We start from the raw sequence: 24,341 nt of genomic DNA on the forward strand, positions 1-24,341 counted from the left end.
GTTGTCCTATCTCACCTTAATTCTTGCTGGTTGGTTGGGTTTGGAATCGAGCATTAGTTCCGACTCAGCCTAATACAAAAGCTTGAGAGCTTCCACTGGCTCGAGGCTAACCCCTATCCCATGACGCTTAGGGAAAATTACCCAGATCTCGTTTGCCGCTCAAGCGATCGAGGTGTCTTCTGGCTGGCTCATTGGCTAAGTAGTTTTTATTGTTATGTATTTCTGTCATAGTTCTTAACTTTCTCAGAGAAAACTTTTATCAGACCATTTTTCTGTCATATGCAACTAGTTTCTAGAGTTGTTTACTTGTTTAGTTAGTAAAATTTAACCCCTCCGTTTGTCAGACATATCCATCTTCCACAAGCTTGTTTTTTTTAGAGAGCTTTCCCCATTTTTGTGAGACCTGTTTAAGTTAGAGGGGTCTTAGCAGCCTGTTTAACTTAGAGGGCCTCTCTCCTTCCCTTGTGTGTGTTTGTCTTCCCTGGATTGTTAGGAGAATCCATTTTACTTAGAGGATTCCTCCTCAATATTATTGGTGTCTTTAATAGCATTTAGATATAACTACTTGTGTCTTTTATAACTTAGTAGAATAGTTAACTTGTGGATGTTATGTGATCCTATCTCGCCTACATTCTGAACTGATGGGTTCGGAGCCGATCCCTCGGCTCCGACTCAGCACGCTTATGCTATAGAGCGAGGCCTCTAATTGGCTGAGCTATCTTTATCCCAGGATGCACCACCACTAATCCCCCAGATCTCATTTGCCGCTAACAAGCTTAGACGTGGTCTCAACATTGGCTGGGCTAAGTACTATTTATTAGGCTTTTCCTGTCACAAATTTCCTTACTTTGAACCCAAAAGCTGTTTTAACAGCTATTGTTGTTATATTAGTGTGTTTCGTGAATTTCTGTTAGTAAATTCGTGATTTTTTTAGTCAGGGAAGGTTTCCCGTTTTAGTTAGAGGGGCCTTCCCCTGTTACTTTGCTGCTTGTGTATTTTTCTTGGGTCAAGTACCCTTTTAAGTTAGAGGGTCTTGACTCTCTTTCTATCTTTCACTCTTTTTTGTCTGTTTACTGTTAGTGTTAAAAAAAAAAAAAAAAAAAAAAATATATATAATATTTGTTAAAGTTGTTGTATTGAACTGTCTTTAACTGAAAGTTTAGTGTTGTTTTCACATATATTGGTTCTTTGGCAAAGCAGTTATGTCGAAAGAACACAAACCCTCCGGGTTTAAGAAATGCACGAGGTGTGGTTTTAAAATGTCCATAACGGATGACCACGCCTCGTGCGTCTATTGCTTAGGTGCTAAGCACTTACAAGAGTCGTGTAGTGTGTGCCACGCGTTCTCTTTTAGAGTCCTCCAGGAGAGGAAAAACAAATTAATCCTCAAGGGATTAATCAAGCCTTCCTTCGAGGAGGCTTTATCTTCCTCTTCGTCTCCTTCTAAAAAGAAGAAAGCGTCGGCTCCGACCAGTCAGTCGGAACCGACCGCTAAAAAATCTAAGCAGACTTCTCCATCGGCTCCACGGACTTCGGAGCCGAGGTCGGAACGGTCTGCCTCGATGCCTCCAGCCTCGACCCCTCTGGATTCGGAGCCGAGGTCTGGGGCATCGAGAGGCAGGTCACCCTCATCGGCTCCACTGATAATGGAGCCGATCAGGGTTACCGGCTCAGACTCTTCCCCCTCGGAACCGAAGTCCTTATCGGCACCGAGGGAAATTTCCTTGAAACCTTCCTCGGAGCCGATAGTTGTTGAGTCCTTTCGGAGCCGGTCCCCGAGCCCTTCGGAGCCGATGGAGAAATCGGTTCAGCCCCGATCGGTATCCTCTAGGTCATCCAAGATGTCTGATTCGGACATCGACAGGGTGCTCCTTCGACTCTTCCAGTCTCCGGTGTTCCAAAAGCTAGTTTCGGCTCCAGCCCATTTGGCTTTGGAGCCGATGGTCCACTCCCCTACTGTGGTTCCTCCTCCAACAGCTTCGGCACCGTTGGAGCCGGTGCTGGTGGAACCTGTGGAGGTGTTAGGGTCGGGCCCGACCCTTGCTCCAACTCCGGCTCTTGGGTCGGAGTTCAGTACACGGACTTCTTCCTTCGGCCCTGGGGGGGAGGCTTGGGATTGATGCTCTCGGTCCCAAGTCTCCCTCTTGGTGCGGCGGGAGTACCGTCCACTGTCGTGGCCACGGAGGTGGGACCCTCCCAGGATTCTGGTGGTCCCACCTTCAGGGCTATGAGGAGCGCTTTAGCCAAATCTTCCTTGGCTACCTCCACGGTTTCCCCAGCTACCTCCCTGCATACGGAGACTGAGTCATTGGCAGTCCCCCTGTCTTTAGACAGCGGGGCCCCCGGGCCTCAGGTTACCCCCGCTGGGGTTTCTCCCCCTCCTGGAGGTCCTTCTGAAGCCTCTTCGGAAGAATCCCCCAGGAAAAGATCGTGCAAGAGGAAGCACGTTGACTCCCCTGATGAGTCTTTGACATCCGACACTGATCTCGATGATGCAGAAGGGTCCCCTAAGTCGTCCTCGGATGATGTCTCCTTTGCAGACATCCTGGAAGCCCTAAAACAGCGAGGCGGCTGGCAGTCCAAACCTCCCTCTGCTGATGAGTCGGTGTTCCTGAAGGCCTTCGGGGCTCAGCCCTCCGCCTCCTGGGTGTCTCCGCCCTTCGACGAGCTCTTGGATTTGATCTGTCGAAGGGCGTGGGAGCACCCAGACTCTGCGGAACCGGTGCCTGCTCGTCCGAACAAATTTCTCTCGGTGCCCCCTGATAGAGAGTTCCTTACTAAAGTTGTGGCTGTAGATGCTTTGGTGGTGGCATCTGCTACCCAGCAAGATGTAGCAGAGGCTTCTACATCCGTCCATCCTCCTAATAAGGAGTCTAGGAGCATGGATCGGTACGGAAAGCGCACCCTTAGTTCAGCGGCCTTTACACTGAGGTCCTTGAACTACCTGACGCACTTTACCAGATTTCAGAGGGATCTGATTAAGGAGCTATCCGATACCCTCTTGGGTAACCTGCCTGAGGAGCTGGCCCAGATGGTTGGCTCTCAGCTGGCTACAATGTCGTCCATTTCGAACTCGTCCATGAGGCTCATTTCGTATGTGACCGAAGGGGCGAGTAGAGCGGCGGGTACAGGCATTGCTCTACGGAGACAAGCCTGGCTCCGCCTGTGTCATTTCGCGGAGGCCTTTAAGTCTTCATTTGCCGGCGCCTTTGATGGGTCCTCCCTGTTTGGACCCAAGGTAAAAGACACACTAACCCGCTGTGAACAGGAGGGTAAGACTCTGACTGCCGTAGGGGCACGATTTTCCACTCCCTTTCGGCCTTATCCCAAGGCTAAAAGAGGAGGGAAAATGTGGTTCCATAGATCTCAGAAGCCTTACCCCTCTCAGCAGGAAGGTTCCCCTTCCAGAGGCAGAGGAGGGGGAAATTCATCCGGAAGACGCCGTCCCAGAGGCGGCAGAGGCCCTCGCAACACTGGAGACCGCGAGTCCTTTCGTGGCTCTTCAGCTTTTCATAGTCCCTGAGGGATTGCCCGGTTGTGCTGCTCCGGAGCCAGTCGGGGGTCGTTTCTCGAAGCACCTGAAGGCCTGGGAAGGGATCACTCAGGACCGATGGGTGCTTCGGATTATCGCCGGAGGTTACTCCATCCCATTCTCTCACCCCCCCCTCAGTCCAAAAAAATCCCGGACCCGCCACCCAGTCAACGGGATACCGCAGCCTCAGAAGTTTCAAAGCTGCTGCAAAAAGGAGTCATCCAACCGGTCCCCATAGACCAGATCGGATTAGGGACTTACTCAAGATTCTTTTTGGTGCCAAAAAAGACCGGGGACTTGAGGCCCATTTTGGACCTCAGCATCCTAAACCGTTCAGTTAGAAAGTCCAAGTTCCAAATGGTCACTCTACAAACCATTCTCCCTTTGCTGGAGAAAAGTGTTTGGATGTGCTCCATAGATCTCAAGGACGCTTATTATCATATCATGGTACATCAAGCGTCCAGGAGACATCTGCGCTTCAGCCTAGGAGGCAGTCATTTTCAGTTCCGTGCGCTGCCCTTTGGTCTCACCACAGCCCCCAGGGTGTTCACCAAGTGCTTGGCAGTAGTGACTGCTCACCTGAGAAGTCTAGGATTCCAGGTGTTTCTGTATCTAGACAACTGGCTCCTAACTGCCACCTCCAAGCATCTACTTCTGCGGAGCCTACAAGCCACTATATCACTGGGCAATTCCCTTGGAATCACCTTCAATTGGCCAAAGTCTGTGTTGCGGCCATCTCAACGAATAAGATTCATAGGGGTAGAGATAGACTCAAACCAAATGCGGGTCTATCTACCTACAGACAGAATTCAAACCATACAAAATCAAGTTCGAGCCTTACTTCCCAGGTCCAAAGCCCCAGCCAGAATGGTCCTGCAGCTACTGGGATCCATGTCTGCCACGGTTCTTCTAGTCCCCTTGGCAAGGTTGCACATGAGAATCCTCCAGTGGCTTCTTTCAGCTCAGTGGTCCTTTCAGGAACTCCCTCTCAGTCACCTCATATGGATCACAGAATCTTGCAAACGGGACCTTTGCTGGTGGCTAGTGCCCTCCAATTTGGATCAGGGACGACCTTTGTTCTTCCTCCTCCGGCGGCCACTTTGACCACGGACGCCTCCCAGATGGGGGGGGGGGGGCATTCCCTGGGCAGGTCAGTCCAAGGCATATGGCACCTGGAAGAGACTCTTCTTCATATCAACATCCTAGAAATGAGAGCAGTACTCCTGTCCCTTCAAGCCCTTCACGATTATCTCCCTCAGGGCGTAATTGCTGTTCACTCAGACAACATGTCAGTTGTCTGGTACCTGAACAAACAGGGAGGGACCAGATCCTATCCTCTTTGCAGAGAAGCCATGAGAGTTTGGGAATGGGCAGTCTTGACCAAACGCTTCCTAGTGGCTACTCACATACCGGGCAAGTCCAATGTCATAGCCGACAGATTGAGCAGAACCATCCTCTCTCCTCACGAATGGTCTCTGAATATGACAGTTGCAAGTCAGATTTTCAGCGAATGGGGAGTTCCGTGTTGCGACCTCTTTGCGACTCCTCTGAATGCGAAGTGCAAAGAATTCTTCTCCCTAACCCCGGCTCCGGGGAAGAGCCCCATGGACGCATTAGTCCATCCTTGGCCCACCGGCTTGCTTTATGCCTTCCCTCCAGTTCCTCTCATCCCCAGGGTGATTCAAAAGGCATCTCTCTTGGGGAGCAAAATGATCTTAATTGCTCCTTACTGGCCTCATCAAGTGTGGTTCCCCTATCTTCGGAAACATGCTCTGGAAGGTCCATGGTTCCTGGACCAGGTCCCAGACCTACTGGTTCATCAGTCGGGACTATTCCACCAGTCCCAACACACCTTAAAATTGACGGCTTGGCTCCTCCTCTTCCGACGATAGTCAGGAGTCATACATTGGATCCAGATGTTGTGCACATATTATCGTCGGCCCATAAGTCTGCTACAAAGAAACTGTACTCTAGCAAATGGAAAAGGTTTGCTATTTGGGCTCAACTCCGGGGCCTGGACCCCATTTCTATTCCCGTGGCAGAAGTACTAAAATTTCTGACCTCTCTTTTCAATCAAGGCTCTTCAGTTTCTACCATCAAAGTACAATTGGCAGCAATTTCTAATTTTCACGAATCCATAGACCCACCTTTAATGAGCAACAGATTGTGTAAGACCTTCTTGAAAGGTGCTGCTCTATTAAGACCTCCGATTTCTCATCCTGCACCTCCATGGGATCTCGATATAGTGTTACGCGCCTTGACTTCTTTCTCCTTTGAACCGGCAGCTACATGTGATCTAAAGTTTCTATCATGGAAGACAGCTTTTCTGGTTGCGATTACTTCTGCCAGAAGAGTTTCAGAGCTTCAAGCTTTGTCAGTGAAACCCCCGTACTTGGTTTTTCATAAAGACAGAGTATCCCTCAGACCAAATCCTTCCTTTGTTCCTAAAGTTTGTTCTACTTTCTGCTTACAACAATCGTTAGAGCTTCCAGTTTTTTTCCCAAAATACTCTAACAAAGCGGAGTTCATATTCCACACACTAGATGTCCACAGACAGTTATGTTTTTATTTAGACAGGACCAGACAAACAAGGAAAACAGATCCGTTGTTTGTATCCTTTGCAGATAACAAATTGGGCAACGCTGTCACAAAGGTCACTATTGCCAAATGGATCAGGGACTGTATTACTCAAGCTTATATTTATTCTAACAAAGAGCTTACCACCTCTGTCAAGGCTCATTCTACAAGGGCTATGGCTACTTCGGTAGCATTTCATTCTAAGCTTGCTATTAGTGACATTTGTGCTGCGGCTACATGGTCTTCCCCGCACACCTTCATTTCCCACTACAAATTAGATGTGGCATCTAGAGGACGAGCTTCATTTGGTTCCACAGTGCTCAGGAGTGTTTTCCAATGAGCCACCCGGGATTTAGGTGCTAGGGACGCTGTCCCATCAGTTCAGAATGTAGGCGAGATAGGATCACATAACATCTTTTAGTTATGTACTCACCATAACTTCAGATGTTTGGGATCCATCTCGCCTACATTCCTAATAACCCACCCTCCTTCCCCCTTCCTTGGAGATCAGAGGATATCAGAAGGTCCGAATCCTGTTGTTTCATCTTGAAACATCTAACAATGTTATATAACCAAGTTGTGCATGTGTGCATGAATGCGGACAAACAAGATCTGGGGGATTAGTGGTGGTGCATCCTGGGATAAAGATAGCTCAGCCAATTAGAGGCCTCACTCTATAGCATAAGCGTGCCGAGTCGGAGCCGAGGGATCGGCTCCGAACCCATCAGTTCAGAATGTAGGCGAGATGGATCCCAAACATTTGAAGTTATGGTGAGTACATAACTAAAAGTTTTGCACTGAGAAAATGTTCTCTTTAAAATTTTGTTAACCTAGTCAGTTTTTAGGCTTGTAGTTTCATAGCCTATTTTTGAAAACTTAAATTAGAATTACTTGTTATTGTTATTGATAGTGTTTTTTCCTTAAAACCTGCAGTATGTCTAAAGATCAAAAGGAGCAGAAATAACCTAGGCAGTCTGGGTTAAAAAAATTTAATTAGTGTAATCAAAAAATGTCAGTTACTGATGGGCACACTAGCTGTGTTTATTGCCTTGGTGCTGTCCATTTACAAGACCCGTGTACCATTTGTCATGGATTTAGTAACAGGGTTTTACTAGAGCGCAAAAATAAGCTCATAGTTAGGGGCTTATTAGAAGCTTTAGAGGGATCCCAAAGCTCCAAATCATCATCTCTTTCTTCCTCCAAAACAGAAAAAGTGAGCAAAAGATCTGCTGTCTCGGCTTCAGCCTCAGAGCCACCTAAAAATGTGATGACCTTGTAACCAAGGGCTCTTGGCTCTGACAAATCAAAATCTACCTCTTCAGCTCCATCTGTAACCTCGGAGCTGACAAAGTTGCTGACTAGGAGACAGTCTCTGATCATGGAGCCGGTTACTCCCATATTGAGATCACCCATATTGGAAAGGGCAAGATCTCCTTTGTTATCTTCCCATTCCTCCAGGAGTTTATCTGATGATGGCGTGGAGTGGGTGGTGAAGAGACTGCTCTGAACACCTGATAGTAGTGGAGGCATCGGAACCGAGACCTCCCTCAGGTTCATCATTTCTGACATCTGCTCCAACTTCCTCACTTCCATCGGATTCCAAGGAGTCTAGGAGCTGACATTCACCCATTGGGTCCGAGGAGGGGAGTCAGCATGGACAGTTGCCTGATCCGACTCTACTCCTTGGTGCCTCAGCAAGGTTGAGCTCGGCTCCTGCTTTGGCTTCGGAGCCACCCGCTCTGTCTCAGGGTTGGTCCTTTGTCTCTTCAGAGCTGAGGACCTCTTTGGAGTAGGGCGAGGGGGCTTTTGAGCTGATGGAGAGAGTGCTGTCCTCCAGACAGCTCCACTCTCTGGCCCTGGTTCTCTTTCCTCCCAGGTGCCTGTGTTGGTCTCAACATCACCTCTCCCCCCCAAGCATAGAGACCCAGAGCCCCAAAAAGCCCCTGTGGGTAGCATCATCTCTTCCAAAACTTCACCAGAGTACCCCTCTGAGGAAGTCCCTCGAAAGAGATTGTGCAAGAGGAAGCACATAGACTCCCCTGATGAGTCTATCACTTCAGATACCAACCTGGATGATTTGGAAGGGTCCCCATGGTCCCCCTCTGAGGATGTCTCCTTCGATGACATCCTTGAGATCCTTAAACAGAGGGGTGGCTGGGAGCCCACCAACCCTTCAGAGGTTGAGTCGGTATACCTGGAGGCTTTTGGGTCTCGCCCTTCCACCTCCTGGGTGTCTCCTCCCTATGACTAGCTGATGAATGTTATTTCTCATAAGGCTTGAACTTCTCCAGATACAGTGGAGCCTGTTCTGTGGAGGCCCAATAAATTCATCACAGCTCCTTCAGAAAAGGAATTTTTAACCAAAGGTGTCCCTGTAGATGCGATGGTGATGGCAGTGGCCACCAAGAAGAAGTTGTCAGAGACCTCCTCCTCTGTCCATCTTCCAAATAAAGAGTCACAGACTAATGACATGTATGGAAAGCATACATTTTCTTCATCAGCATTTACACTGCAGTCACTGAATTACTTGAATCATTTTACAAGACTTCAAAGAGATCTCCTAAAGCAGCTGGGAGATAATCTTCAGGGTACTGTAGCTTCGGGGATCACAGTTTCTCAACTCTCCACCTTCAACTTGGTTGTTAACTACTCCATCCGACTGATTTCATATGCAGCTGATGGAGCAAGCAGGGCAGCAGGTACAGGAATCTCCTTAAGGAGACATTCCTGGATGCGTTTATGCAATTTTGCCAAACCCTTCACTAATGCCCCCTTTGATGGCTCGTCCCTTTATGGGCCAAAAGTGAAAGAAAGTATGACCAGGTGTGAACAGGGTGGCAAAACCTTGTCTGCCATAGGAGTCCGTTTTTCCGTCCCCACTAGACCTTATCCCAAAAGTCAGAAAGGTGGAAAAATGTGGTTCTGCAAATCCCAAAAGGTTTTTCTGACACACGTGGTGACACTTCCTCCAGGGGCAGAGGGGGAAGGTAGTAATGGAAGATGCCAACCTCGCAGCAGAGGGGGTCTGCAAAATCAGGGCAACAGATATATATTCTCTGGCAGGCCCTTCCAGTGCTTCTGAAAGGAGGCCCATCTGTTCATCTCTGGAGGCATTCGGGGGATGTTTTTCACTGTATCCAAACACCTGGCTAGCAATCATTCAAGACAAGTGGGTATGGACATATCCAGAGGTTATTACATATGCTTTTCCAACCCCCCCCACCCCATAAATCAGTCTTTTCCAGATATTCCACCTGGTCAGAGGGACTATGCAACATTAGAGCTACAAAAGTTGCTAGAAAAAAAGAGTCATCCAAAATGTTCCCACAGACCAGATTGGATCCAGAACTTACTCAAGGTTCTTTTTAGTTCCAAAAATGACAGGGGACTGGAGACCCATTTTGGATCTCAGCAGATTGAACAGGTCTGTAAAGAAATCAAAGTTATAGATGGTGACACTGCAGTCAATATTCCCTTTTCTCGAGAAAGACAATTGGATGTGCTCGATAGATCTCCAGGATACGTGCTACCACATAAAGATGGACAGGTGGTCCAGGAGACACGCTTTCAACTGGGAGCCAGTCATTACCAATTTTGAGCCCTGTCCTTTGGTCTCACTACAGCCCCCGGAGTGTTCACCAAATGCATGGCAGTGGTTATGGCTCACTTGAGATGTCTAGGATTCAGTATGTTTCCATACCTAGATGACTGGCTCCTGACCACCACCACCAAGCATCTACTACGACAAGTAAGGGATGAAAACATACTTCTTTGTTCCAGGTTAGGCATTACAATAAATTTCAAAAAATCTGCCATGTTTCCTTCACAGCATATTACTTTCTTAGGCCCAGAGTTGGAGTCAAAAGAAATTGTAGAACAACTTACCCTCGAGAGAAATCAGTCCCTACACCATCAAATCAGGAGCTTGATATCAAAAAGAAACGTTCAGGTGAGTCTGTGTTACAGGTTTTGGGTACCATGGCAGTGACAATTCTTCTAGTACCTCTAACACATCTGCACATGAGGGTCCTCCAATGGTTACTCTTTGCCCAGTGGTCTATGCAAGACCTACCACTGTCACATAAGGTAATTATCACAGAGTCTTGCAAGAAGGATCTTCTCTGGTAGCTTCAAACGAACCAGTTGTCCTTAGTCCGCCCATTTGTAGTCCCGCAACCAACTGCTGTACTGACCACGGATGCTTCCCAGATTGGGTGGGGGGATATTATCTGGGAAGGACTGTTCAATACTTATGGCAAGAACATGAGAACCACATGCATATCAGTGTCCTAGAGATGAGAGTGGTGCTTTATGTGTTGCAGGCATTGCAGGACTCTCTCCCAAAAGGAATTATTGCAATTCAAATAGACAACATGTCAGTTGTGTGGTACATAAACAAACAGGGAGAAACCAAACTGTACCCCCTATATTGAGAGGCACTATGGATTTGGCAATGGGCTGTCTCTTCTCAATGTTTTCTGATAGCAACACACATGCCGGGAAAATCCAACGTGATAGTGGACAAATACAGCAGAGTGATTCTGTTGCCTCATGAGTGGTCCCTAAAACAAGTTGTGAAAGAGATCTTCCAAAAATGATGCCAGCCTTGCTGCAACCTTTATGCCACGTCCATCACCACCAAGTGCAGCAGCTACTTTGCCCTCATACCCCCCTGGGACTTCTTTATGCCTTTCCACCCTTCCTCTTAATACCCAAAGTACTTTAGAAAGCCAGCATGTTGAACAGCACTATGGTGCTCATTGCACCTTTCTGGCCTTGACAAATTTGGTTCCCCTTTCTCTGGGCCTATCTTCTGGAGGAACTGTGGATTCTGGACCCAGTTCCAGACCTTTTGACCCACTCATCGGGAATGTTCCATCTGTCCATCCAGACCCTCAAGTTGATAGCATGACTTCTCCAATTCCACAATTAGCCAGGTGTTTCGATTTTTCCCCCTGCTATTAAGCATATCTTGATTTCTTCCCACAAATCGTCTATGAGAAAACTGTATTCCAGTAAATGGAAAAGATTTTCATACTGGGCCATTAAGCACAATATAGACCCTTTTACAACTCCTATCACATCAGTTCTAGAATTTATCTCCAATCTTTTTGACGAGGGTGCAGCAGCAGCTACCATCAGGGTACAACTAGCAGCCATATCTAATTTCCATACCAGGGAGATGGGAATGTCTGTCATGTCCCACAAGGTATGCAAGGCCTTTTTGAAAGGTACCTTCCTACTAAGACCCCCAGTCAGAGAACCTCCAGCTGTTAGGGACCTAAATTTTGTTCTAACTACCTTAATCTTGCCACCCTTCAAACCCACATCATCATGTGATATAAAGCTTCTCATAGAAAACTCTTTTCTTGGTAGCCATTACCTCTGCCAAACAGGTATTAGAGCTCCAAGCTCTCTCTATATGCCCTCCTTATATAGTGTTCAACAAAGACAGAGTATCCTTAAGAACTAATCCCTCCTTTTTACTGAAAATCTGTTCAGAAAACTATTTAAATCAATCTGCTGAGTTGCCAGTGTTCTTCCCCAACTGTAGCAAAAAGGCAGAATATAAATTACATCAATTAGATGTACATAGACAGTTACACTTCTACTTGCACAGGACCAAAGATTTCAGAAAATCAGACCAGATTTTTGTTTCCTTTTCAGACAAAAGAAAAGGATTGCGGGTTTCTAAAGTAACTATCAAAATGGCTTACAGACTGCATTTCCTTCTCATACAACAATAATAACAGACAATTACCAGGCAAAGTGAAAGGCCATTCCACAAGAGCATTTGCAACGTCCTCTGCTTTTCAAGCTAAACTTCCTATGGACTCTATCTGTGCAGCTGCCACATGGCTGAGAGCTCATACCTTTATTACTCATTACAAAGTAGACGTGGCCTCCCAGAACAGGTCTTCCTTTGGATCCACTGTACTGAAGAGTCTGTTCTCCTGAACCACCCAAGGATGAAGGTGCTAGGGATGCTGTCCCAACCAGCAAGAATTAAGGCGAGATAGGACAACATAACATTAAGAAGTTATGTACTCACCATAACATTCCATGTTTGTTGTCCATCTCACCTTTATTCTTGCGTCCCACCCTCCTTCCCCTTCCTTCGCTCCTGGAGGATTGGGTGAATAATCATATACATATATATATATGTATGTATATATATATATATATATATATATATATATATATGGGTCTACTACTAATGCCCGAAACGACGATTCCTCGACGGAAAACTCACCGACGCCAGATGACCGACAGGTAAGTGTACCGACAGGGTGATTTGCCGACAGCGGAAAGACCGACAAGGGAATGTGCGATCGCGACGCGGTAAGTGTGTGATGGTGACGGAGTTAGGAGCGGTCAGGTAAGTGCTCGAGATTGTGGGATGTCGGGTTAGGCTGTGGGAAAGGTGAGTGTGTGTTCGTGTCGGAGGTATGGTTCGGGTAAGGTAAGTGTGTGCTAGTGAGGGACTGTAGTTTAGGGATGGGGTTAAGTGAGTTAGGGTTAGGGTGCAGGTAGGTGATGTGTGCGTTAGTGTCGGAGCTTGGGCTAGGGGTGGGTTAAGTGAGTTAGGGTTAGGGTGCAGGTAGGTGAAGTGCGTTAGTGTCGGAGCTTGGGCTAGGGGTGGGTTAAGTGAGTTAGGGTTAGGGTGCAGGTAGGTGAAGTGTGCAATAGTGTCGGACCTTAGGGTTAGGGTTTGGGTCAGGGCTAGTGTGTATGCTATGTAGTGTCGCGTGTTGTTTACGTTCCGTGTGTCGGTGTAATGGTGTTCAGTGTTTTGCGTTGTTGGGTTTGTGTGATGTCGGTCATCTGGCGTCGGGGAGTTTTCCGTCGGGGAATCGTCGTGTCGGTAATTAGTAGTAGACCCATATATATATATATATATATATATATATATATATATATATATATATATATATATATATATATATATATATATATATATATATATATGTATATAGGTATGCTGGGTTTTGGAGTCTCTAATTTCCTCCTTTCTTTCAGCTAGACAGGCTGTGATTATAAATATATATATAGATAATAGCAGTGCTTTCACTTACAAACAAGATCTGGGTAATCTTCCCTAAGCATCATGGGATAGGGGTTAGCCTCGAGCCAATGGAAGCTCTCGGGTTTTTGTATTAGGCCGAGCTGGAACTAATGCTCAGTTCCGAACCCAACCAACCAGCAAGAATAAAGGTGAGATGGACAACAAACATGGAACATTATGGTGAGTACATAACTTCTTCTTAATCAGGCTTTCTTTCTGCTTTCTTTCTGTCTAATGTGGTCACTTGTTATTACTTTCTTTAGATAAGAGATGACAACAAAAGACAACATCCCTGCCTTGTGGAATTTTCAAAATTACCAGAAACAGAAAAAAATTATAACCTCCAAATGTCTACAGAAACATTAAAGTAAGTTGCTAATGAACAGTAGTGAAAGAGATGTTTTCCTGTTTTAAAAAATTAAATGCTACTTCAAAATAACAGTTTTGTGACTTGTTTTAGGTTTCATTAGCATAAATATATTAATATTAATGCTAGTTTGTTAGAAGGTTTGATGAGAAGGTATGTGTAGTGCTTATAGATATTTTTGTCAAGGCTGTTTCTAGGAGTTACTACACTTACTGCATAGATAAAATATATGGTGCATGGTATGCCATATATTTCACTGTGTGGGCTCAGGAACACACACTAACAGACAGGTGATTCTGTTTATGAATTGCAGATCTGTCATTTCCAGCAGTCACTTAGATTCATCTTGCATCTTGTAAGGAAGCCTGACAGTGTATATGAATAGATAGTCCTACAACAAGTACAATGGGCCAACAGCATGTATAAATACTCCTGCATCTGGTACATAGTGCTGACAGTGTCTCTGAATAATTATTCTTCTGGCACAAAGGACCTGATAATTTCTATAAATTGAGCTAATAGTTACTTCTGCATGTACTACACAAGGCTGACAGCATCTTTAGAAGGTCCAGTGCATATACGCAAACTCTCAGTGTCTATGTATCATCCTGCTTCTGCTACATAGCTCTGTCAGTGTCTATGAATAGTTCTGCTTCTTGCACAAAAAACCTGATGATTTCTATGAATTGAACTAATAGTTACTTCTGAATGTGCTACACAGGGCTAACATCATCTCTGGAAAGTCCAGTGCATATACACAAAGCTGTCAGTATCTTATGCATCATTCTGCTTCTAGTACAGAGGTCTGCCAGTGTCTATGAATGTCAAATATCTGTTACACAGGACCTGATCATTTCTATGAATTGTGCTAATAGTTGCTTCTGCATGTGCCATACAGGGTTAACATCATCTCTGGTAGTCCAACACATGGTATACAGGACTGGCAGTGTCTATAAACAGCCCTACATCTCATACACATATATGACAGTGTCTATGAATAGTCCTGCATCATGTATGTATGAAAAATAGTATTTTGTGAATAATCCTGCATTTGGTATACAGAATCTAACAATCTCCATGAATCAAGCTGAATATTCTGCATGTGGTACACAAAGCTGACAGCATATGTGCATAGTCCATGTATCTATTTCACAGGGCGGAAACCAGCTATGAAAAGTCCTGTATCTGGTGACCAGGCCTAACAATATCTGAACTAAAACTAAGTTGGCAGTCCTGCATGGAATCAGGCTTTTAATAGTTTATTAATTGTCTAAGTACAAGGTTTTTTTTTGCTTTTGCATGCTTACTCTAATCTTGTAGAATGTTTATCACTGGAAAATGCATTCTGGGCACATCACTTTTATGTGAAGCAGTGTGCTAAGTCTTTAAAGTTATCTTTCAAAATTTGTTCATATGTTTACTAGTGTAAGCTGGAAACAGTAACTTATAGCCATGTCCCATATTGCTGTGAACTTTACTCTTGCTCAGTTAGTCATAAGTAACTATCATAATATGATCACGTGAGAAAAGTATGTATTGAATTATGAATCAACATACCAATTAATTTACAGCTGTTTGACAGCCATATTTCGAACTCGGGTCACAGTCCAAGAAAAAGGAAGAATTTAGTTAGTACCCATCTGTATGAATGCTGTTGCAACAGTTAGGTACTGAAAATGATGCAGAGCTGGTTCTCACATTAATGCATGTTGTTCACAGCTTGAAACTGTTTCTTAGTTTGAAATTTATGGTACATTAATATGTATAGTATGACCATGTTTGTTTTGTAAATTGAAAGTAGGTAAAGTACCCATTTCCAAAAGACTTGTCCAAGTATAAGTGACCACTTACACTGAGAGCAGGTTTTTGGAATCTGCCCCTGGTGTAAACCTGTTTGTAGATAGACCTTACACTGAGGTAGGTCACTTACACTGAGATAAGGTCTTTTGGAATTTGGCCCCTGGTGTAAGCCTTTTCATAGATAGGCCTGCACTAAAGTTAGTCACTTACACTGAGTGCAAGTCTTTCAGAATCAGGCCAGACTTAAACTGAGAGCAACTCTTTTGGAATCTAACCCTATATGTGTATGTGAATATATATGTATTTATATATTTATAATCATTCCTTCCTAAATTTATGTGAAAGTTCCAAAATTCAAGAGTCTTCAGAGTCTGTTACCTTTTATTCCCCAGGAAGCTTTATGGTAACTTTAGACAGAAAGATGCATACCGTCATATTCCCATAACCACAAACTTCAGACATTTTCTCAGATTTGCTTCCTATTGGTCTTGTTTTCAGTTCTCTGCATTGGCCTTTGGCTTATGTACTTTTCCAAGTGTGTTTACAAAGAGTCTATCTCCAGTCATTGCAGACTAAATGGCACTCACATTTTTCCTTTTTTAGATGGCTTACTTATCTTTGCAGAATCTTTTCTCAGATGTCAAGAATCCTTAACAGAAATCTTTCTTGAACCCATCACACAGGACTGTCTGTCTAGGGTGACTTCTAGACACTGTACAGCAAAAAGCTTTTTTGACACAGGAGAAGGTGGTGTTTTATCTGGGAACTTTCTTCATGAGCTTCTGAACTCAGTCTCAGACTTCAGCCAGAGAGTATGTCAGGATCCTGGGGTTCATGGCATCTATAATTCTCATGATTTCTCTCACCATACTACACATGAGAAAAATTCAGTGTTTTGTAAAAAAAGCACATGAGCCCAACAACTGCATCATCTGGAATTTCAGATTCCAGTCTTGGGCTTTGTAAAAAAATTAAATATATTGGTGGAGACTACAAATGCAAACAAATGAAGATCTCCTATTACCTCTTCTACCTCCAAGTCAATCTGTAACTATAGATGCATCAGAGTTTACTTGGGGACAGTTTCAATGGTGGTAAGGGTGCAAGACCTGCGAGATTCCTCAGACAGACCAAAACACATAAATGTGAAAGAGATGTTGACTTTGATCCATGCCTTAGAATTGCTTCATTATCTATGGTCCCCAGAACCTCTCCAGGTGATTACTCACAACACCACAGTGTTGCACTACATCAACAATAGGGGCATGCCAGATCATACCCTGTGTGCAATCTGGTTATAAATGCTTGTCAGTAGCTCTTCAGCACTCTCTAACCCTCCAAGCATCCTACATTCTCTCAGAGCAAAACATATTAGCAAACGAGCTGAGCCAGACCACAACAGACCTTCATAATTGGAGATTGAATGAGGAGGTCTTCCAGGAATTGATCCAGATATAGGGAACACCTGAAGTAGATCTGCTTGCCTCCTTTCAAATCAAAGAACTCAGTAAATTCAGGACTCCAAACAAACATGGAAAACATATGCTTTCTCATTCTCATGGACAAAAATATTCCTTTATGCACATCCACTATTTCCATTGATATCCAGGGTAATTCTGAACATTCAGAAAGACTATCCAAAAATAAGTGTGGTGACCCCCTTTTGGCCCAGATAACATTGGTTCTTCCTTCTTATTATTAGCCAAAGGCAATTACCAAAAGTTTCTTCACAAACTAGATTGACTCATACAAGACAGGGGTAGTTTGATACACCATAATCTCAAACATCAAACATCTTCAATTAACTATCATAGATGATTCAATTATAATACCTTTTAGGCACTTCTTTTCAGAGGACATACAGCGGTAGTAAGGAGGCAAGAACACCTGCTACTAGAAAATCTTATATTGGCAAGTGGAAGGGATTTTCTGGTTGGTGCCTAGCCAATAACCAGGACCTTATCAGGAATTATGTATGACTGGTGCTCAAATATTTGTTTAAATTACTAGCCTCTAACCTTTTGTACTCCATTAACAAGGTACAGCTTCCAGCCATTTCAGCATGTATGCCCATGGATCCTCTACTTTCTTAAATATTTTAGTAAAACAGCTTTTGAAAGGAGTATTACACCTAAGACCACCAAGTAAACAGGTTTCTCCTTCCTGGGATCTTAACTTTGTTCAGGAAAAGTTATCCATATCTCCATGTGAACCTGCACATCAAGGAGATTTAAGGTTTATTACATGGAAACTTGTTCTTCTCATTTCTCTGACATCTACAGGAAGAGAATCTGAGTTGCAAGCTCTCATGTGGGGGGACCATATCTGGTCTTCAATAGAGGCATGGTGTCTTTTAGAAAAAAATCCCACATTCATGCCCAGTGTTGTTTCAGAGTTTACTTTGAACTGACCACCAATCTCCCACTGTTATATCCTGACTCTCAGAATCAGGGAGAAATGATTTTATATACTTTGGATGTGCATAGGCAGCTCAGATGCTATCTTGGCAGAACAAAATCATTTAGAAAAGCTGATCAGCTATTTATTTCTTATGTTGGAACTAAGAAAGGCAATGTGAGTCCAAACAGACTATTTCCATATGATTGTCCTTGGCTGTTACCTTTTGTTACGTCCACTATGGTATACCAGTTCCAAACAGTATTAAGACTCACTCTATGAGGGCCTTGTCTTTTCTTATGACATACTGGAAAGAGATGGATTCTAGAAGCATTCTAGAGGTTGCTACATAGTGCTCTGTGCATTCCTTTACAAGGCATTACAGACTGGTTTCTTTCTCTTGTTTCAAGATTGGCTTTGCTAGGACTATACCCCATGGCTTCTGGATCCATATCCTTCCTCTTAAAGGCTACTGCAGCAGTGCAAACAATAAGCATACAATAGTTGTGCAAGTTGCATTTACCTAGAACAGTAGCATTTAAATTCCTCACTACATCTCCTATTATTACGTATAGTTACTGTTGGGAAATAGATTTGGTAGCTGTTTATTGTTTGGATAGCTCAGGATGAGTATGTTATATCTTAACTTTTGGCAAGAAAATCCTAAAGGTGTTATACATTGACTGCTGATTTTCCCCTCCTTAAGACTTACTTATTAGCAGACAGAGTAAAAGTATGGCAGGGAGCTAGATATTTTAGAAGCTGGCTAGTTGTGCGTTTAGGCTACCGTAGCAGTGAGGAATTCAATGGGTAAGTGCAACATACACAACTGTACTTTCAACAGCTTAAATGGAAGCTTTGCAAGTGGATGTCACCAAATGATTGATACTGAAATCAGGTTAACTGTACACTTTGCAGTCAGAGATGGAAGAGCTCTGTGATCTAGACATTAATAATGGGCAGGCCATTAACTTCTTATTGCAATGCTTAGTATGAAAATTAAAAGAAAAATAACCTGCAGGTCAACTAAAGCTCAAAAATATTCCATACGGATGTATAGGTATGATAAATAATATCATTAAGTAATTAGACCTGGTGGACAGAGTGCCTAAAGATCTAATTACAGATTTTTGTGACATTGCCCAGGAAGTGGCAACAAAAGCATATTCTAAAGGGAAAAATTAAGATGGTGGAACAGCTATCTTTGAAGGCTTTAGAAGTGACTGATGAAAGAAGGAGAGCAACAGACCATGGAGATAGGAAAAATTATGTCAAATTAATTTCAGAGTTTCAGAAAAAAGCAGGAGCAGAAATGGATGTATGTTTAAATAAGCAGTGAAAAGAACTTGAAGACAATAACATAAAAGGAAAGACAAAAGATCTAAAGAAGATTGGCAATAATTTGAGGAATATTATATTTAGGGACATTTCCAGGTAAAAGGGGGCATAATATGAGTCAAAGATGAGATAGATTTGCAGAAGCAGAAAATATTTAGTAGAGGTGACATGAATATACATGTCACCAATATGTATGACAGTATGTTCTCTGATCTATGAAAAGACTACCGGCAGAATGAAGTTAAGTAGAAACTAGAAAGCTTTTCTGATAAGGCTGCAAGACGTGATGGAATTCCAACTGAATTGCTGAAAATCCTGCAAAATGATTCTGTTGCAGGGTTAGTTGGAATGTGATAGCAAATTTGGACACCATAGTTTATATTAGAGTTCCAGAAAGCATGCTCAAATAATCAAACAACTGTACTTGCTTCACATGCTGGCAAGGTGTAATGCTCAAGATCCTGAAAGATAGACTTTATTTAATCCTCCTGGTCATTCTTTCCCTTAGGCTGACCTTGGAAATAAAAATGAAAAGATATAACTATAAGCATCTACAGAGTCAAAAAATGTCATGGAGTCCTCAAATTCTTTTTCAGACATTTTATTTAGAAGCATTTATTTATATCAAGTATTATAACTGTGTTCATTCACAACTATTTGTTGTAATGAAAATCAATCTGAGGAAGTCCATCAACACTCAGGATGAAGGCTAGACTTCAGCATTGTACAGACTGAGAACGTCCATACATAACAAGCTAGTTTTTTTTTTTATTAGCTCTCTCTGCTTGCTTCTTAGGATTCTGTAACATTTTATAGCTAAGACGATCAGGTTGCAAACCAAATATTTATAGATGCAACCCCTTTTTGTTTGGCAAATGTGCAGCTTTTGCAATGGGTATGATTCATAAGGTTGATTTGATCAAATCTGTTGAAGACATTGAGCGACATTTAGAGAAGTGTCAAAATTACCACACTGAATAACTTAATAATGTCATTAATGAACCAAGGGGGAGGTTTTTTCTTATTACAAGTTATTTCCCCATAGTTGGAGGTAAGATATGTTTCAGGTTTTGGTGATATTAGTTCCGAGCTGCAACAAATCTTAGAAGAACACTAGATGGCAGAACCTGTTGAGTGATGGTGTCTGTCACAATATTTGCTGCATGGGAGTAGTGTGAGGGCTTGGTTAACTATTAATTTAGAGTGCTAGCAATAGAGATAGATGCCTTTGTCAACACTAAAGGCTATAGCATTATATTGGGAGAAGACATGCATATTTAATGTTTGTGATCCTTTGGCAGCAGCTGAGTTTCCACTGTTTCTTTTTAAATCACCAGTGATTATTAGTTTGGAGCAGATACTGAAGGACACCCATTCTAATGTTTCTGACATAGGCTTGAACCAATAACTGTAGGTTAAGTGCAGTTTGGCCTTAGTTTTTTTGAAAACTCAGCTTTTATGAAGATTTGAAGTGCTTCTTTTGCAGTAAATTCTATGATGGAGGGGTGAACAGAGTCCATTTCCTAATTATGAGGAATAATGGTACACATCTGTCCCTTTCTGGATCTGGTCTTGTTATAAATACTGTAACCTATTGCAGGGCACTCTACGCTGGAATTTTCATTCTTGTGCCAGGTGTCTGTAACAAAAAGGATCATCTGAGATGTAGGTGTACAGCCTTTCTTCAGTGTTAGTTTATGCGTTTATCATTCCCACTGGCTCAATAGCATTTTGGGTTATCTGCCAAGGTAACCCAGTATTGGCCAGACTTACTTACTTCCTGTGACAGCTGATTGGCTGTGCATATCCTAAGAAGAATCCTTCAGCTGACATAGGAAGTGAATGTTTACTCTTTTTCTGCCATCCATAGAAGATAGTCCTGTGACACTTCACAGGATCCAATGCTGATTTTTCCAGCTTACTTTTCATATAAGCCATATTTAGGGACTCCTTCCTCTCATTGTATTAGTAGGTGCATTAATGTCTATCTGCTTGGTATTTATTTTAAAAATATGTATATTTTAATATTTTATTTTTAGCAAAGTTTACAGTAATTTCTAGGTGAACTTCTGCTTGTAGCAGTGTCTATTTGACTTCGGTATTTAAAAATGCATATTTTTACTGTTTCTGAGGAAATGTTCAGTATTTCCCTCAGAAGTGTAGTATGTATGTATGTATGTGTGCTGCTAGACACTAGGAGTTGTCGCATGCAGTCAGAACAATGAATTAATCGCTTCTGTCTTTATTGTTGTTATTCTGCTTTAATTTCATTTTTTTGACAGGAAAAGGTTGCATGGATTTTTTCAGTATATATACAATGTTTACAATATGTATGACAGTGCTCTGTGTGTTTTTAACATCAGATTGTGATTTCACTTCAGATGAAGTTATTTGAATGTATTGTGGAGATTTTACTCTCTTTGAGAAGAACATATAGTTTAAATTGCTAGTAAACATCACTTTCTGACAGTTTAATGTAGCCAAAGTGTGTGGAGCTAATTTTAATGCTGGTTTGGTATATCAGTTGCTTTGTTATTTAGACTCTGTGTGCTGGAAATTCTTAGTATAGTATAGTGACAGTGCTTTGAGATGGTCCATGTCATGTTCATGCCTTGTATCCTTTTAGTAAGGTATCTCCATTAGTATTCCATTTGTTGCTTGTGTCTGGACAGACACATGCCAAAGAGGACATTATATTCAATGACTGCTGTAATGAGGGCTGAGTAAAGGGAGACAATGACATCCCTTGATCTAGACACAATCCCTTTGTATAAAAGCTGTGCAATATACAAGGACTTTCTTACAACAATAGACACATGTTGGTCAAACGTTAGGTCATTGTTCACATAAGTTTCCAAATCCCGAACAACTGGAATGTATTTTCAATGTGGTAGTTTTGTGAGGTAGATTACTTCTGAACGGATACAGTAATGCATTTTTTGGCATTTAGTTTCAGACCATGATTTTGACAGTTCCCTATTATATGATCGAAGACGCATTATTTTGAATGCGTCTTGATCGAACTTGAAAGCACAAAACGGCAAAATACTGAAACGGCATATAAGCAAATTCTTTCCCTAGAAAAGAAATCACTTGGCCACCTTAATTATTTTGCCATTCTAATTACTGTAGTGCGATCTGGGAGTTTGTATATTTAAGTAGGGGGGGTGTGGGGGGCACAGCCCTCCATGTGGGGAGGTGGGAGGCAAAGCTCCCCACTTTATGTAATCTTTTAAAGTTTTTTTTTTCTTTTTTGGAACAGCGATTTTTTTCCCTTGGGAAAAAAATCGCTGTTTTCAGTGTTCAGGATTGTAAGCTTTCACATACATGGGGTCAATAAATCACTTTTTAAGTGTTCCCTGATTTAATAATAGAACCGATTTTGACACCAGTTATTTATTTGGGACAAACCCTCCTATAAGATGATTAAGTCATTTGGGGATTCAATGACTGCACCTAGCTAGCAGTCATCTGCATACTTAGTAAGCAAGAGACCTTTGATATTGGCCTTCCCTTCAGAAAAGTAGATGCCAAACAGGAAAGGTCCCACCACAGAACCCTGGGGGATTCTACTGGTGACTGGTCTCTTCATGGAGGTTGTTGTTGTTGTTGGGTCTTTCGGCTTTTCCCGGTTAGGGATCGCCACAGTGGAACTCTGGTCCGCTAATGATTGGCAGTAGATTTTTACGTGCCGAGTTGCCAGCCCTGACACACAACCTTCAACGAAGGTACGCCCATTCATGTATGTCTCCACACAGAAGATGCTCTAGCTGAGAATTGAACAGGACAACATCTTACTGTGAGGTGACAATGCTACCGCAGCACCACCACCGTAATATCCCTTATTTTGATTATATGTGTCCTATCTGTGAGCCAGTCTGCAATCCAGTGGTTGACAGATGGGTTTATTCACAGTTTATTTAGACTTTTCATTATGCCTGTGTGAGGAATTGTGTCAGAAGCCTTGGCTAGGTCAAGGTATGCAGTGTGTACCATTCTGCCTTCATCCATTGCATTGTTGGCCTTTTCAAAAAGTCCATCAGGTTGAGTAAGCATGACCTACCCTTGACAAATCCAAACTGCGGTGAGTCCAGTGTTTGGAGATGATTCCATGAACAGTCTTTCCATGGCTTTGCATATGAGGGTGATCAGACCTATGGTGTCTGTAATTGCTTGGATCTGTGGAAGTCTCTCCCTTATGCAGGGAAATGACTATAGCTGTTTTCCATTCACTTGGTACAAAACCTGTATGGAGACTGAGACTGAGCAGTGTTATTAAGGGTGTGGCCAAATCATGCTTTCTACTTCATGCTATTTAAGAAGCATCCAGGGATATTTTCAGGACCCATTGATGCAGTACTTTTAGCTTTTGATAGCACTTTTAGGACTTGGTTTTATGTGAAACCTGGAGGTGAGTCAGTTTCAGGTATATCTAGAGGAACAGAAGGGTGGGAAAGAGAGGTACAGTTAGAGGCAAATTTATCAGCTAGTAAGTTAACTATATCTTCAGCCTCAATGTAGATAATATTGTTCACAATCAACTCAGTGCATTGTTGCATTGTACTTTTGATATTACAAACATAAATAAGAAATACCTTGTAATTGTCTTTGGCTTGGGTAGCTATTTTAGCCTCAAACATGACTTTGGTGGACTTTCAGGATGGATGCACATTGAGTAACAGCTTAATTTTAGCTCTACCAGTGTAAAAACAGAAACTCAGAAGAGTGAGCAGTAAACTCTTATTTTTTGGTAAACTTCAGTAACTGGCCAATAAGTGCACTGCTTGGATGCCAAGAAATTCAGAGAACCAGAAAGAAAATCACAAAAGGTAAGGAAAACCACTGACTAAGAAGAATTCTGTAGCTGTTCAGCAAAAGTGGCTTTGGTGCAAGACATGACTTCCAGTAATGTAGAGGAAAAAATAAGTCAAATATACTCAGCGCTTATTAAAATAAATGAAACACTGATGGAGTGTATCAACTCAAATAAAAAAAACTGGAAAAAATGGAAGATGCTTTAAACAGATATTCTGAAAATGCAAAAGTCAGAGGCTGAAATGAAGAAAAGGTTGGCTGAGTATGGCATTGTTCACAAAGAGATGTTTCAAAAAATAATAGAATTAGAGACCAGAGCAAGTAGAGAAAACCTAAATTTTTCTGCTGTACCAGAGAAGCTGGAAGGAACAGACTGTATTCATTTTATGGAAGCACAGATAAGCAACTGAATTGGTATTCAGCAGCAGGACTTATTAATTGAAAGGGCA

The 24,341-nt window shown here is 42.7% G+C and overlaps 1 protein-coding gene across 1 annotated transcript in view; it reads left to right on the forward strand.

Moving 5' to 3' along the window:
• Positions 1-24,341, forward strand: part of RYR3 (ryanodine receptor 3) — a 3,250,282-nt gene that overhangs the window by 1,424,019 nt on the left and 1,801,922 nt on the right. Inside the window, exon 22 of the mRNA XM_044074157.1 lies at positions 13,439-13,542. Within this exon, the coding sequence (XP_043930092.1) occupies positions 13,439-13,542 (104 nt within the window). The remainder of the gene's footprint in view (positions 1-13,438; positions 13,543-24,341) is intronic.

The sequence above is a fragment of the Protopterus annectens genome, chromosome 6.part0, assembly GCF_019279795.1.
Source record: "Protopterus annectens isolate FY-2018-M chromosome 6.part0, PAN1.0, whole genome shotgun sequence".
In the NCBI taxonomy this organism is placed as follows: Eukaryota; Metazoa; Chordata; order Ceratodontiformes; family Protopteridae; genus Protopterus; species Protopterus annectens.